A 14,308-nucleotide genomic window follows, 5' to 3' on the forward strand; every position below is an offset into this window, starting at 1 on the left:
GATCTAAGCATTCTGATTTTGCAATGTTACTTCATATTCTCCATTTCAATCAACCTTTGGAAAAGAAACCCAACATAATTTGTTCGGTGACAAATAAATGGGAAAACTTGTACGATCTAAGCATTCTGATTTTGCAATGTTACTTCATATTCTCCATTATTGATGAAATAAAGACAGCAGAGTGAAATTGAAAATGTTTCTTTCAGATTATATGCACGATCTTCCATCTTCTCTCTACACTGGGTCTCAGAGAAGCACGTCAGTCCCTTGCTCAGCTTGACGCGAGTGCACTGTTAATGAGTGACATACGGGGAGCTTTGTGTTCACTTCAATCAAGTGCGCCAATCTACGCCGATTTGACGCACAATCGGCCAATCAGATTATCGGTATGTTGCTATGATTGTTAGACGATTGATTCAGCCAATCAGAACCCCACTTCCGTGTTTACGCTCTGCATACTCTCAAAATGTAAACAAGTGCTGTTCTTCTCTGACAAACACAGTAACCTACCCTCCACAAATTGTCAAGATTTTGGTCCTCGTTTTGTCTCCCCGTCTTTTTGACTCTCGTTATAGGCCTTTTCAAATTGATTCATCCCGATTAAACCCGAAGCAAGAACATTATATTGTGACGTGCAGAGGTGTTATTTCAACAGGTTAGGGAAATATTTTACCCGATGACCCCATGTTGATATTTGCTAAATAAGCAATATTTTCGCCAAAAATGGTACCGTGGTTCATGACATTTCTTGTCTGTCATTTTGACACCTTAGCTTATTGAATAAATACTGCGTACTGCACATTTTTGTGTGGAAAATTAGACGTGTTGCATGAACGCATAATAGTTTCTTACAAACAAAATCTTATCAATACAGTAAGACTTTCCTTCGTATGCTCAATATCCTTGACCATTGTTTACTGTTTTTAATATAAGCTCATTTTTTATGGTTTTTAATAATGTATAATCTACGTGTATTTAATGCTTTTATATGTTTGTCTCAGGGCCCTACTGAAAATCAACATTGTAATATTTGTTGAGTAGGTTACCCTGCTTAAATATGGTTAATAAATAAATAAATAAATAAATAAATAAATAAATAAATAAATAAATAAATAAATAAATAAATAAATAAATAAGTGTCCCATCCGGTAATTAGTTTACACATAAAACAAATTACCAGCATATCATGGACTATCAACATGATCAATGCAAATTATGAAACATGGTCTTCATCCGTGGCATTGTCTTTTTAAAGACATTTCTTGTTAATAATATTGTGCATTTTCTACGTTGTCGGTGGGTTCATTTCGTACGTGGAGAATCTTCAACACTGGCTAAACAAACGACCATCCCATTCCGTCACAGAAGAGTGGCTTTGAATAGGCAGACGGGTGTATGATCGTGGGCATTGGAATTGCAACCTGTCTAATTTTGATTAAATCGTCAATATATGTGGTCATTTTGATAAAATTTAGTTAGGTGGTACTCGATTATTTGTTATAAGCATTAACTAAAAACTGTTTCAGATAAACGAAAATTGAATTTAATTTGTTTTCATTTCAACATAGTACTTAGATTGTATTTTTTGCATGTTAGACTGGTTAAATCTGAAGGTCTCTTCGCATAGAGCTCCGTGCATTTTAGATAAATAATAAGACATGTTATGATAGAATAGTCTATACGTCGAGTACTCGGAGTATGTATGGTTTTCATGCAATTTAGATCTTATAATGAAATGTAATACTACAAAAGTAATTTCCAAAACGTGTCTCCATATTTTGTTTATCTTAATCTTAAAAGTACGAACAAAACCTGTATACCCACCAGCAAAAGCCTGTATAGTACACTAAGAATTAGGACTTTTTTCAAAGATAATAATTATACGGCCACTCAGATTTAACTTTGAATCGCAATCTCCGACACAAAGGAGAAACTTTTGGAAACTTTTCCTACACAGTCGCATGAAACAAGAATGTAAACCACCGAGTGTTTACTTTTCATTACACAAAGTATGTCATAATGTCGCTCTTACATTGCATTGTATCATTCAGCGAACATAAGATATAATCGGTACTGCCTTTGAAATATGAAGCTAAATGTATACTCCAGTCGCTAACAATGAGCGCATGCTTCTTAACCAATGAACGGAATCGTAATTTCCAAAACACGAAAAACAATTCACCTCATTCGTCGACTTTTAATCACTTCTCATTAGTATATGACATGTTAAAAGCAATCTTTATTAACCTAGAAATTCGTGGCTCCCAAAAATGTGCAATTTATTACTTAGTGGAATCTTACAGACCTGATTAGAAGCTGCTCTGATCATACTTTAAATTTGGGTAGCATAGCAGAGAGCAGAAGAGACATTTTTGCACAAGAAACTAAAGTGCGTCGATTTTGTTTTAATTTTCGCAGTATTTATTTTTTTTATTTAATTTTTTTATCTTAAATTAATACTAATGGACTTAGTGTCATTTTTTCCGCTCGTTTCCCATTTTTAACACCAATGACAACAAACATGTTTCGCTTGACAGCAGAAGAATGAGGTATTCAGCGAATAAACATGTGTGATGTACCCTGAGCAATTTGATAATTTTGCTTTGTTTGCTATTTCATGTTATCACAATAACAAAGTCAGTCAGATCTATTATTATCTTGGGAATTCCTAGATAACACAATGTGATCATTGCATTGCATCATGGAAAAACCCTAATCCGGTAATAATGGATTACGCCCAAGTGCGTATTGTTCCCAAAAAGAGAATACTCCTCTGTCGACTTGCTGAAGCCTGGTTTGTGAAAAAAACACCATGTACGTATATCAATGTAAATGGAGCAGAGTGGATGAATAACTTTTCCTGAAGAAAGTGAGTGAATAATGAAAACAGTACCGTTTTGGAAGCTATCATTATTTTGTGCAAGGATTTTTTGCAAGGATATATATTAGTTACAAAATTCCAAACATTCTATTATTTATAATTTGAATATCCGCGCCTAATCAATAATGTGTCAGCCACTCCATTGTCAAACTACTGTGTTCCCTGTAGGATTGTGTATTGACCAGGCCCTAAACATCTCAATCGTAAACTGTATGCTTTATAGAAGATCGCAGTACCCAATCACCCAATCATCCTGCTGATTAGTAGGACTTTATACAAAGAGATATCTCATATAAGTGCCAATCACAACACAGGTTTGATAACGGTTTGGTATTCTTTGGTATACATCATAATAATTGCCAACAAACGTATCCAAAGCAGTATAATATAGACGTAGACGCAAGCTTTTATGCGGGAAATATAAACACACTCGCTATATTCGTGCTCATTTTAGATATATCGATACGGCACCGAAGACTACAGCTGTTCCGAGCTCAGTCGGGAACCCTTTTTCCAGACGAAAATTTGGATGTTGTCACAATGAAATCAAAGTAATTATATCGTCAAGAGACTCACATAGAGGAATACGAAATCTATCCTGAACAAACCTGCATTATGTTGCCTGCAAAAGCCGACGATAAGACATACATTTAAAAGTAGCATGTCCAGATATCAGTGTTAATTTCATGGTAAGCTTAAAACGCATTGAAAACGCCAAATTGCAGTCACAAAATATATAATATTAGTAAATCACCAAAGCGAATGGTAACGTAGGTATATGGAAAAGAACTGTATTAACAATAACAAAGTATGTCCCCAAAGATTTGTCTTTGGCATGTCGCTTTTTTTTAAATATCAGCAAAAATATCGAATTTTGGAAAAACGTCCCAAAATTTAAAACAAACGTAAACCTTCCAAAATAAATAAATATTCGCACTGGGCCAATTATAAATGTTGGGCCAATAAATGCTTGACTGGTTGACTGGTACTGAACTGGACAAGCATATTTTATGGCTGAAATTGCCAGCATTGAGTGGGTAAGAGAGTGAGAGTCATAAAAGAGTAAAATAGAATTAGGGCAATGGAAAGCAAGCTCAGAACTGTAATTTTACTTGTCCAGTATTGGTCCAGTCCGACGCCGGTGTACAAACATTCAATGGCCCGTGACTTAATGTTTGCTGGGCATTAACGGTAAAGCCGGTGCTTTAGTCACCTGTTTGCAAATAGCCTGTATCGGTTTAATTAATGGTTTTGATGAGGACAAATGAGGGATAAGTCTGTCGATCCGGTCACACACCATTATTGAGCTCCTGATAACGTAGACTATTTCAAAGCTTCATACAACTTCATCATTATGAAGGTCATGTCGTATTATTTTGTGTACATTGTGAAATAGAGCTATAATAACAAATTCTTCACATTCAATTTCTATCTGAATAGAATTTCAATTTGTAGATACTTTTTTATAGTTTTATATTTTTGGCCGTAATGCCGCTGTACGATTGATGTGTTGTGTTTATAATTGTATTTAGGTTTCTCACTTAATACTAAGAAACTAAAATATTGTTCTAAACACTGAAGACAAGTTGTCCAAACAACCTGAAGTGTTTAAGTATTAAACAAATAACGCGCTTGTGTTTTGATTTCATCCCTTGGCTTAGCAGCGCGAGATACCCTAGCAAAAATACAGTTTTACATACACTATCTTGGTGTCAGCTAGGGCGCCATATGTAAAGCAATCGTGTATTTGTTTTTATAGAACAATACTTTACGTAAGACGAAAAGAAGCCCTCCTACTCATTACTTCATTGTACATATTGCAGTTTGCCATACAATTTTACGTAATCACACTTTCATTGCACCATAATGACTCTAATTCAGCATTTTCAGATATGAATATAAACGTTTCCTATTCCTAAGAACTTACGACAGCTCCTCGCATCTTCAATTCAACAATCGCTACACTTCTACCCCTGAAATTTATCTATTTTTTTTAGCTCCATGTGCAATTTCGCTAGCAATGTTGTTAAAATGGCGACTCAAACTGTAGTTTTCTCCTCAGCCAGTTTGGTTCCGCTATGCTGTACCACAGAAGCGGAGCCAATGAGGCTTCGAAAGAGACTAAGAACAATGAAGAACTGCGGAGTTTAGGCACTCCATGAGCAGGGAAATTCTCACTTGATGTGCGGATCAACAGGCCTGCTCTCTGACAAGAAGTATCGTGGATTTATACTGCACCCATGAAATAGAATATCGATACCCTTCTTCAAAATGTTTCATCATAGCTAACGATGTCAGTGACGTTTGAGCTGAATTTATGCTCCGAGCAATTGGTTTCTAGCTAGTGAGGTAGCTCGCATTTTGTTGTGTTGGGAAATGCGTGTTATCGCATTGGTCAAATACCAATCGCTCAGCGAAGAAGTATAAATTTAGCTTAACAGGAGATCTTTGCTTTTGCCTTGTTCATCACCTGAAGGTCACGAAAGATTTTCTGTCAGGAACTACACCAAATTCTGCAAGCATCATTACAAACTATGCCACAATTTTCACTCAGATCATTTATAATTTACGAAGTAAGCTCAACGCGATCAGTACTTTTGTAACATTCTGATCGCTTTTGAGCACCTGTTATTGGCGACTTTGCTTCTGTTACTCAAGGCCAAAAACACCTTTTTCTTAAATTCACTTCAGAATGCACAACAAAACACACTGTTTGATTAAGTTAACAATATCCAAGTCTTTTAATCAAAAGTGAAATGTGATTTATTATGATCTGATACATAAACACAGATACATGCAATCAAATACATCTTTTATGAAAGTTTGATAATGTTACGTAGCCAGCAGCCTTCTTTGTGGTGTTGATTTCAAAGGTCTGATGTAATTTATGTTCTGATTCACTTGTCCTGCGAAGATCACTGTTCACCAAAGTCCACCGAAGACTTTTATATTCTTTGCATAAAATCCTCGCACAGTTGACTATCTCCAAAATGGTGCTCTTTTCACCTTCCACACAATTTCTAATGGAAAACAGGCCTGCATTCAGCAGTTGTACCCCTGTTTCCACTTACATTGACAGATGTATTATGTCATAAACCAGACTTCAGCAAGTCAACAGAAGAATATATTCCTTTCTTGGAAGAGGTACGCACTTTGACGTATTCTAGATCTTCTCCGATATTACTGGATATAGTAGTTCATTGACTACATAAAATATTTCTGGTTCGCAATAAACTTTCTTTGAATGAAACGGATATACGCACACTATTACTAGCCCACAAGAACACTGTACTGTGTATAATTGTCTTTACATTTGCCTAACATCAGAAAAAACAACCTATTTTCACAATATATGTAATCTGTGAATTTCCCAAGAATAAAGTAACATTAACCTTTCACATTACATCACTTCCTGTTGTTTTTTTTCCAACATGATGTCATATTCACTTTACAATCTTGGGGATTTTCCCAATTGTGCAACACAATGAACATTCTAGGAAAGGGGACTACCAACTATCTAAAATTATAAAGGATTCAATTTGTTTCTGATCAACTTGATGAATGAAAGGGAATTCCCAAAAATGTCATCACTCATTAAATAACTCTATTTTGTAAACAAAGATAAATAATCAAATTAAATTGCACTTCAAACACGTGAGTTAGTGGTATATATTTCCTGCTGGATCCGTGGGTGGACCAGCCCTACAACGAGTAATGCAAGTTCAAGTCAAGACGGTCATGTCTACCAAACTATAAAGTCAGTCCATGAGATCTAGCAGGCATCATATTTCACACAGTTTACAAAAATTGTCTTTGGTCAAGAGTTGGGAACAAGAAAATGTTGATTTGAGCCTGAGATGATGCTGAGCCTGAGCCAAACAGAGATGATACAGGGTGTCCAAAAAAAGAAAAGAAAAGAGGCCCCTCATTGCGCCCTCTTTTTCACCTATTTTGATAGTTGATCAAATATATTTTGGTATGTAAAGAAACCTGTAATTGTTAGCTTTAATAAACCAAAACAATTATTTCAATCGGCTCACAACTTTTGAAGATATGCCCTTTTAAAGACAAGTACCCGTTTTTCACTCTGTCCATGGATAGCAAACAGAGTGGTTGGTATGGGTCATGCTGTGGAGTGACCTGCAAGATCACCAGACCTCACACCACTTGATTTCTTCATTTGTGGCAAAATCCTAGATCTTTGCAAAAATGTATTACTGCTATATTCGCAAGTATCCGGCGCACAAGGTTGGTACGCGACGCAATCGATGCAATGAGGACTGAAACCTGTATTCGCCAAGGAGGCAACCAGGTATAGGGCAGAGCAGCACAGTAAACTCACTTAAAAGAACCAAAACTAAACAGCCCTTTTCAGGGCTACCTTTTATTCCAAAAAGAGAAATGTTGACAATAAAAAGAAAGCAAGAAACAAGAAAGTAAGAAACATAATAAAACAAAAAGTCATAAAATAACCAAGAAAAACATAAGTAATTGCAAGTATACCAGAAGAAGTCCCATCCCACATCAATTTCGCCCAAAATAATGACACTTAACAAAATCCATAACCCATAAGCCCACTGGTAAAGTCCATTCCCTAAAATGATGTTGTTATTTTATAAAGTTATCATCGAGGAATGTTTTATATTCATGCATGGTATATGCACTTTTCAATCTTTGAAGTAGCCAAACCTTCTCCGTGGACAGATTGAAAAACGGATACATTTCTTTAAAAGGGCATATCTTCAAAAGTTATGAGCCGATTGAAATAATTGTTTCGGTTTATTAAAGCTAATGGGTAAAGGCTTCTTTACATACCAACATATGCTTGATCAACATTTCTGAAATAGGAGAAAAAGAGGGCGCAATGAGTAGCCTCTTTTTTTTTTTTTGGGGGGGGCACCCTGTATATTGCTGCCACTCCCAAACAACGGAGTGGAGGTCAAATATATGTGGCGTAGCCAGCTTTCTTGGACAGGGGTGTCAAAATGAAGTTTTTTAGATGGACTGCAGCACATGTCTTGGAGCTTCCAAAAAGGCTTTACTGGGACGATGTGCGCGCGTAGCACGCAACAATTGTGTAATTTACACTATTTTCACCCATGGTTGTGATGAAAGGGGCTTTTATATTGTGACAATCTGTTTGACAAAGGTTTGTATTTTACACTATTTTGGCCCATGATGTGGTTGAATTTGACGGAAAAGGGCCTCCTTGCCCTTTTCTTTTCCTTTGCCCTCCAAATTTTCTCTTCATTTTTTTTTTTGTCAGAGGGGCACTTTTTTCTTTCATTTTTTGTCAGGGGGGCTCCTTGCTGGCTACGCTACTGCTTTTTGCTCACAGATTATGCTGCCATCGGCCACTCTTCTTGATCCAGTCCTCTGTCATTTCACTTGCCTCAATTTGGCTAGCACCATTTGCTTATATTGTTCATTGTCTTTTTTTAGCCAAGGCTAAAACTTGACTTTAGCAAAACTTCAGGGTTATTATGGCTTCATTTTTGCGTTTCCGCTGCTCTGGTGAGCTGTTATGAAGCTGACATGACATAATTGACACCATGTACAGTTGTGCCTAAAACAAATGCCTTTGTGCGGTACATTTAACATAATGGAGCCTCACGGCCCTGATTTGGTAAAACGATCTATCTTGAAATTTGGACATTTTGAAATAAATCCATATCATGGGTAATGTGAGGGCGCTCTTTCCATTGGTGATATCCTCGAATCACCACCATGCCACCAAATAATGAGATTTTTATATTTTCTAAGACATAAGATCTGTTTAATAATTTTATTCAAAAAGAAAAACTGCAAGTGTTCAAACTTTAAAGCTCTTTTTCTCGAAACGGCGATTTTAATTTCAAGTTAGATCATTTTACCAAATTAGGGCCGCTCATGTACCATTATAAATGTATTATATACGATCAGATATTGCTACTATGATTGGTTAATCAATTATTAGAGTAGAGATTCATAGTCTGCAACATGAAAACACCTAAAAAGACACATTACTCAATATGGGTCACTGTCCACAGAAAATCTTTTAAAAAAAAAAGAGATTTTGGCGGCCATTTTGAATTTTTACTATTATCGGCCCTAAATATTCATCTGGTCATTATATTAATGGTAGATTTGGAACCAGCAGCCTCAAAAACATATAGGAAGACATATAACATGGTGCTTTTTGCCTAAAACTATACTAACAGTGGTAAAATCCCTCAAAAACGCCTATTTTGGCAGACATTTTGAATTTTCGCCAAAACCCGACCTAAAACTTCATCTGGTGAATTTTATTTTGACAGATTCTTTTTCCTGATGCAATTTGGCCATAGAAAACTGATTCCTGAAAAAAATATGGGTTAGTGCCCACCCCAACTCTTATTATTAGGTTTTAGACGATATTTATGAGTCTCACCATAGACTGTGGTCTCGTGTATTCATTACAAAACAGGGTATGAAATTTGAAATGAAAAATGGGACCAGTCATTGTTTGACACGGAGATCAACCTAGCTTGCTTCCCTTTTGATTTTTACTGATTGAAGTCAAACGTGTCCTACAACTCGTTAATTTTTTTTATAACAAAAGGGTAGTTCCAGATAGATGCACAAGGTTTGATGTGTGAAATTGGTTACTTTCACATTAAAGAACATAACTCTCTCATGGTGCATTTGTGTTTAAAAGATATGTCATGATTTTTATCACACTGGACTGTTAAATTTGTATAACATTACGTTGCTCCCGTAGTTTAAAGAATAGATTCTTGTATAATCTACACGGATGTGTGTGTTTTATTTCAGAAATTGCCCATATCAAAACAAGACCTGTCATCATATGGATGGATTAATTCTCAGAGAAATGCTAAATAATTATGGCGATGGCTCTGTTCGTCCAGGTGCACCAGGTGAGTTGAACAATACTTCATTGGCACATATTTTTCGTCGATAAAATTGGTATTGTTTCACTGATAAACCTGTTTTTTCAATCGAAAACCAGGTTGTTTTAATTCGATTGTAATAGTTTTAACCCAGGTTTATCAAAAACTATGACAATCGAATTCGAAAAACAATCCACTGAAAAACCAAGTTTATCAGTGAAAAACCAAGATTATCAGCAAAAAACAGGTTTCTCGGCCGATAAACTTGGTTTTTCAAAAACTATGACAGGTTTATCAAAAACAAATATGACAATCGAATTGAAAAACAAGTTTATCGGCAAAAAATCAGGTTTCTCGGTCATAAACTTCTTTTATCAAAAACTATGACAATCAAATTCGAAAAACCTGTGTTTTGATTAAAAAACCAGGTTTATCAAATCAAAAACCAAGTTTATCGATTCGATTGTCATAATTTTCGATAAACCTGGCTTATCAGCCGAAAAACCGAGTTTATCAAAACAACTCTGACAATCGATCAAATCAAAAAACCAAGTTTATCGATTCGATTGTCATAGTTTTCGATAAACCAGGTTTATCGACGAAAAACCAGGTTTATCTATTGTGCAATATACTTGCCATGGTCGTCTCCAGAATCAATCAAACAAAATACGAACTGAGGTAGTCATAACATTGTGAGAGGCTGTCACCTATATCATTCGACTGGCCAATGTTTCTAAAGCAATAGTCTAGATTTCCAGTTGAAATCCATACACCCCCTATGGAAGACCCGGCCTTCTTCTACACAGGGAGTGTGAACTTCAAATGGGGTTACCTGAATGGATGACTCCATTTGAAATTTATGTATAGATTTCTACTACAATAGCGCAAATAATTACTTTTAGGTGTTGTTCGTCCTTTAGTGCAATAATTATTTTAATCATACGTTGGGAGTAAAATTATAAATGTTAAAAAGATGTGCTCTTCTTACATGCAAAGATGATGGTCTGCCCTGTTCCAGTATGGCAAACAAAGTGGGAATTACAGACTATCTAATTCACTTCAATATTCGTGCCTTACTCAGCCATACGAGAGTGAGATACATAATGAAAAGCAACTTTTAATAATACAAAAAAGCTAGGAGGCTTATGACCACGATAATCCAGATGGGAGTATAGTATGCATTTAACACACGCAATTTAAGTGGAGCAAATCAACCATAGGGCGATATTTAATACGGGTTTTAAATATTGATGCTGTGTTTTGTGTTGCCGCTTACAATGACTTAGGGAGTGGTCATAAATACTTTTGTGTGGGTTGGAAAATATAGGGGATTCAAAAGATTTTGGGTCCTAAAATCGGGGATCAAAAACAATTCAGTCCTTAATAGGGGATAAAAAAATTGGAGGGTAAAAGTCCGGGGTAAAATGCACTTTACAATTTGACTCCTATGAATACTAATTCCAAATGGTCATTTTTAGCTAATGAGATTATAACATATATTTTTGGTTTCTTTTTTAGGACATGAAGCGAAGAGGGGTTCAAAAATATTTTAAGACCATAAAAAGGGGATAAAAATCCACCTATTTTAGGGGAGTTTATCTTTTTCCCACCCCCATGAAAGCATTTATGAACACTCCCTTATTTTCAATGAACTATATTAGAAATTATGCAGCATCTGTAATAGAGGCGCGTGTTTTATGTACAACTGGTTAAATGTTTTGTTGTTTTGTTTCCATTTCTCTGCAGTTCACCAAGCTGATACCGTCCATTGTTATTTGAATGTTATGTCGTTTCATTCTGTCGCAGATTTGACTATGGTGAGTATTAAATATTTATATTTTAGTCCTTAGATGTTCTTTCTGTATCCTATGTCACAACACATACCTGTTGCCCAAAGCTACTTAAGCTTCAATTCCAGTACAAATTTGCTTTGGATTTATCAATAGACACGACATACGTCTCTAGGACACATGTGTGGGAAGGATTAAATGAAATATTGCGGATACGCTGATGATTTATATATTATCATAAGGGAATGTTGAAAAAAACTTGTTCGTATATTCTGGAAGACCCAAAAAGTTATTCTTATGCGACCTTGAAATATGAAAAAATGTATTTCATAATATAGGTTAATATTATAAAGTAAAACGACATACACAAAACCAACTAGAACTAGTGGCAAATGGTGGTCATAGACCACAAACCTAGCTGAGGCATGTTGGTGTTGTGGAGGTATCTGACCCCTACAAAATGTTCCAAAAATGCTCCCCTGGTCATGGGGTTTGTTTTCACCGAGTTTGAGTCCCGTACTCCTAAAAAAAAAAAAAAAAATTCAATTCTAAGATTTGACCCCATATGACCTTTGACCTGACCTATGCATGATGTTCCATAATGTTCCCCTGGTCTTGAGTTTTGTTGTCACCATGTTTGAGCACCGTACCTCTTACAGATATCCAGAAAATGAAATTCTACGATTTGACACCAGATGACCTTTGACATGACCCTTGCACGGTGTTCCAAAATGTTCCCCAGGTCAGTAAGTTTGTTGTTGTGGAGTTTGTGCCCCGTATCCCTAACAGATGTCCAGAAAATGCATTTAGAAAATTTGACCTCTATATGACCTTTGACCTGACCCCTGCAAAATGTTCCCCTGGTCATGAGATTTGTTGTCACTGAGTTTGAGTCCCATACCCCTCGCAGATATCCAGAAAATGAAGTTATAAAGATTTGACCCCAGATAACCTTTGACCTGACCCCTGCAAAGTGTTCCAACATGTTCCCCTGATCATTAAGTTTGTTGTCACCAAGTTTAAGCCCCGTACCCCTTACAGATGTCCAGGAAATGCGTTTCTAAAATTTGACCTCTGCATGACCTTTGACCTGACGCCCGCAAAATGTTCCCCAGGTCATGAGATTTATTGTATCGAGTTTGAGCCCCATACTCCTTACAGATGTCCAGATAATTCAATTGTAAGATTTTACCCCCTTAATGACCTTTGACCCCAATTCTGTGTGCAAGGTATGGGCACTGGGTAAAGCCGATGCACATGTGTAAGTAACGTCATTGTGCTATGTAATATGTGGCAGAAGAAGCATTTTGAAGATATTTGGTTATATACCGAAAATGCCCCTTTAATGACCTTTGATCCCAATTCTGTTTGCACCATATGGGCACTGGATATAGGCGATACATATGTGCAAGTTACGTAATTGTAGGGTGTAACATGTAGGAGGAGAAGCATTTTGAAATTTTTGTTGCCAGAAGAAGAAAGAAAGAAGAATCGGAGAGCATTACAGTACCTAGCGGGGGGGGTGTAAACCCCCCCAGCTAGGTAACAAAACAAATTGGCTCTCAAGGTTTTTTTTATTATCCAAACTTTTTTACCATTAGTATAGTTCTCTAAATAATGAATTGTTTCATAAATGAAAGACAAATTTATTTAAAATGTGACACATTCGTATCTTACTCACACTGCAATTTTTTGTTTCATTCTGTCGCCGATTTGACTATGGTGAGTATTAAATATTTATCTTTTAGTCCTTAGATGGTCTTTCTGGATCCTATGTCACAACAGATACCTGGTCCCCAAAGCTACTTTAACTTTTAAGCTTCAATTCTAGCACAAATTTACATTGGATTTAGCAATAGACACGACACACGTCTCTAAGACACATGTGTCACACATGTGTGGGAAGTTTTAAATGATATATTGCGGATACGCTGATGATATATATGTTATTATAAGGGAATGCTGAAAAAAACATGTTCGTATATTCTGGAAGACCCAAAAAGTTATTCTTATGCGACATTGAAAAAATGTCTTATGTATTTCATAATATAGGTTCATATTATAAAGTAAAACGACATACACAAATCCAACTAGAACAAAACAAATTGACTCCCAAATTGTTTTTATTATCCAAACTTTTTCACCATTAGTATAGTTCTCTAAATAATGAATTATTTCATAAATGAAAGACAAAATTATTTAAAATGAGACACATTCGTATATTACTCACACTGCAATTTGTATCATTCTGTCGCCGATTTGACTATGGTGAGTATTAAATATTTATATTTTAGTCATTAGATGGTCTTTCTGGATCCTATGTCACAACAGATACCTGTTGCCCAAAGCTAATTCATAAACAAGTGCTATAGGTTTACAGTCGTGTTACTAGTTGTTGCTAAACATAAATTGACACTGAAAGTACAAATACAACGCGGCCGTATCCATCACGTAGTGGCAGCGCGAGTGCTGCGACCTGAGAGAAACAATAGTTCGATAATGCACAGAACGTGATATAACGTGTGATGGGTGCTCACCTTTAGTGCGCATGACGAGAGGAGGTTCGTGTTCCGTTGGGAGAGCGTTACTTGTATGTATAATACATTTACCGCTTGGTTTAGAAGATCGGCACTTGTAAACATGGAAGCCGAGGGTTCTGATTGGCTTATTGAATCACGTCATGGGAAAGCTTCAAACAGCGCCACTTCATTTTCTAACCAAGCCGCGAAGTATCGTGATCGTAGGATCCTGGCGGGTCAGGCCTATTA

General features: G+C 36.2%; 1 protein-coding gene across 1 annotated transcript in view; it reads left to right on the forward strand.

Annotated features, from left to right (window-relative positions):
- LOC140171161 (glycine receptor subunit alpha-2-like) overlaps positions 1 to 14,308 on the forward strand; it is a 229,519-nt gene that overhangs the window by 20,227 nt on the left and 194,984 nt on the right. The window contains exons 2-3 of the mRNA XM_072194352.1: positions 9,674 to 9,777; positions 11,497 to 11,567. Of these exons, the coding sequence (XP_072050453.1) occupies positions 9,674 to 9,777; positions 11,497 to 11,567 (175 nt within the window). The remainder of the gene's footprint in view (positions 1 to 9,673; positions 9,778 to 11,496; positions 11,568 to 14,308) is intronic.

This window comes from Amphiura filiformis, chromosome 15, assembly GCF_039555335.1.
Source record: "Amphiura filiformis chromosome 15, Afil_fr2py, whole genome shotgun sequence".
Classification (NCBI taxonomy): Eukaryota; Metazoa; Echinodermata; class Ophiuroidea; order Amphilepidida; family Amphiuridae; genus Amphiura; species Amphiura filiformis.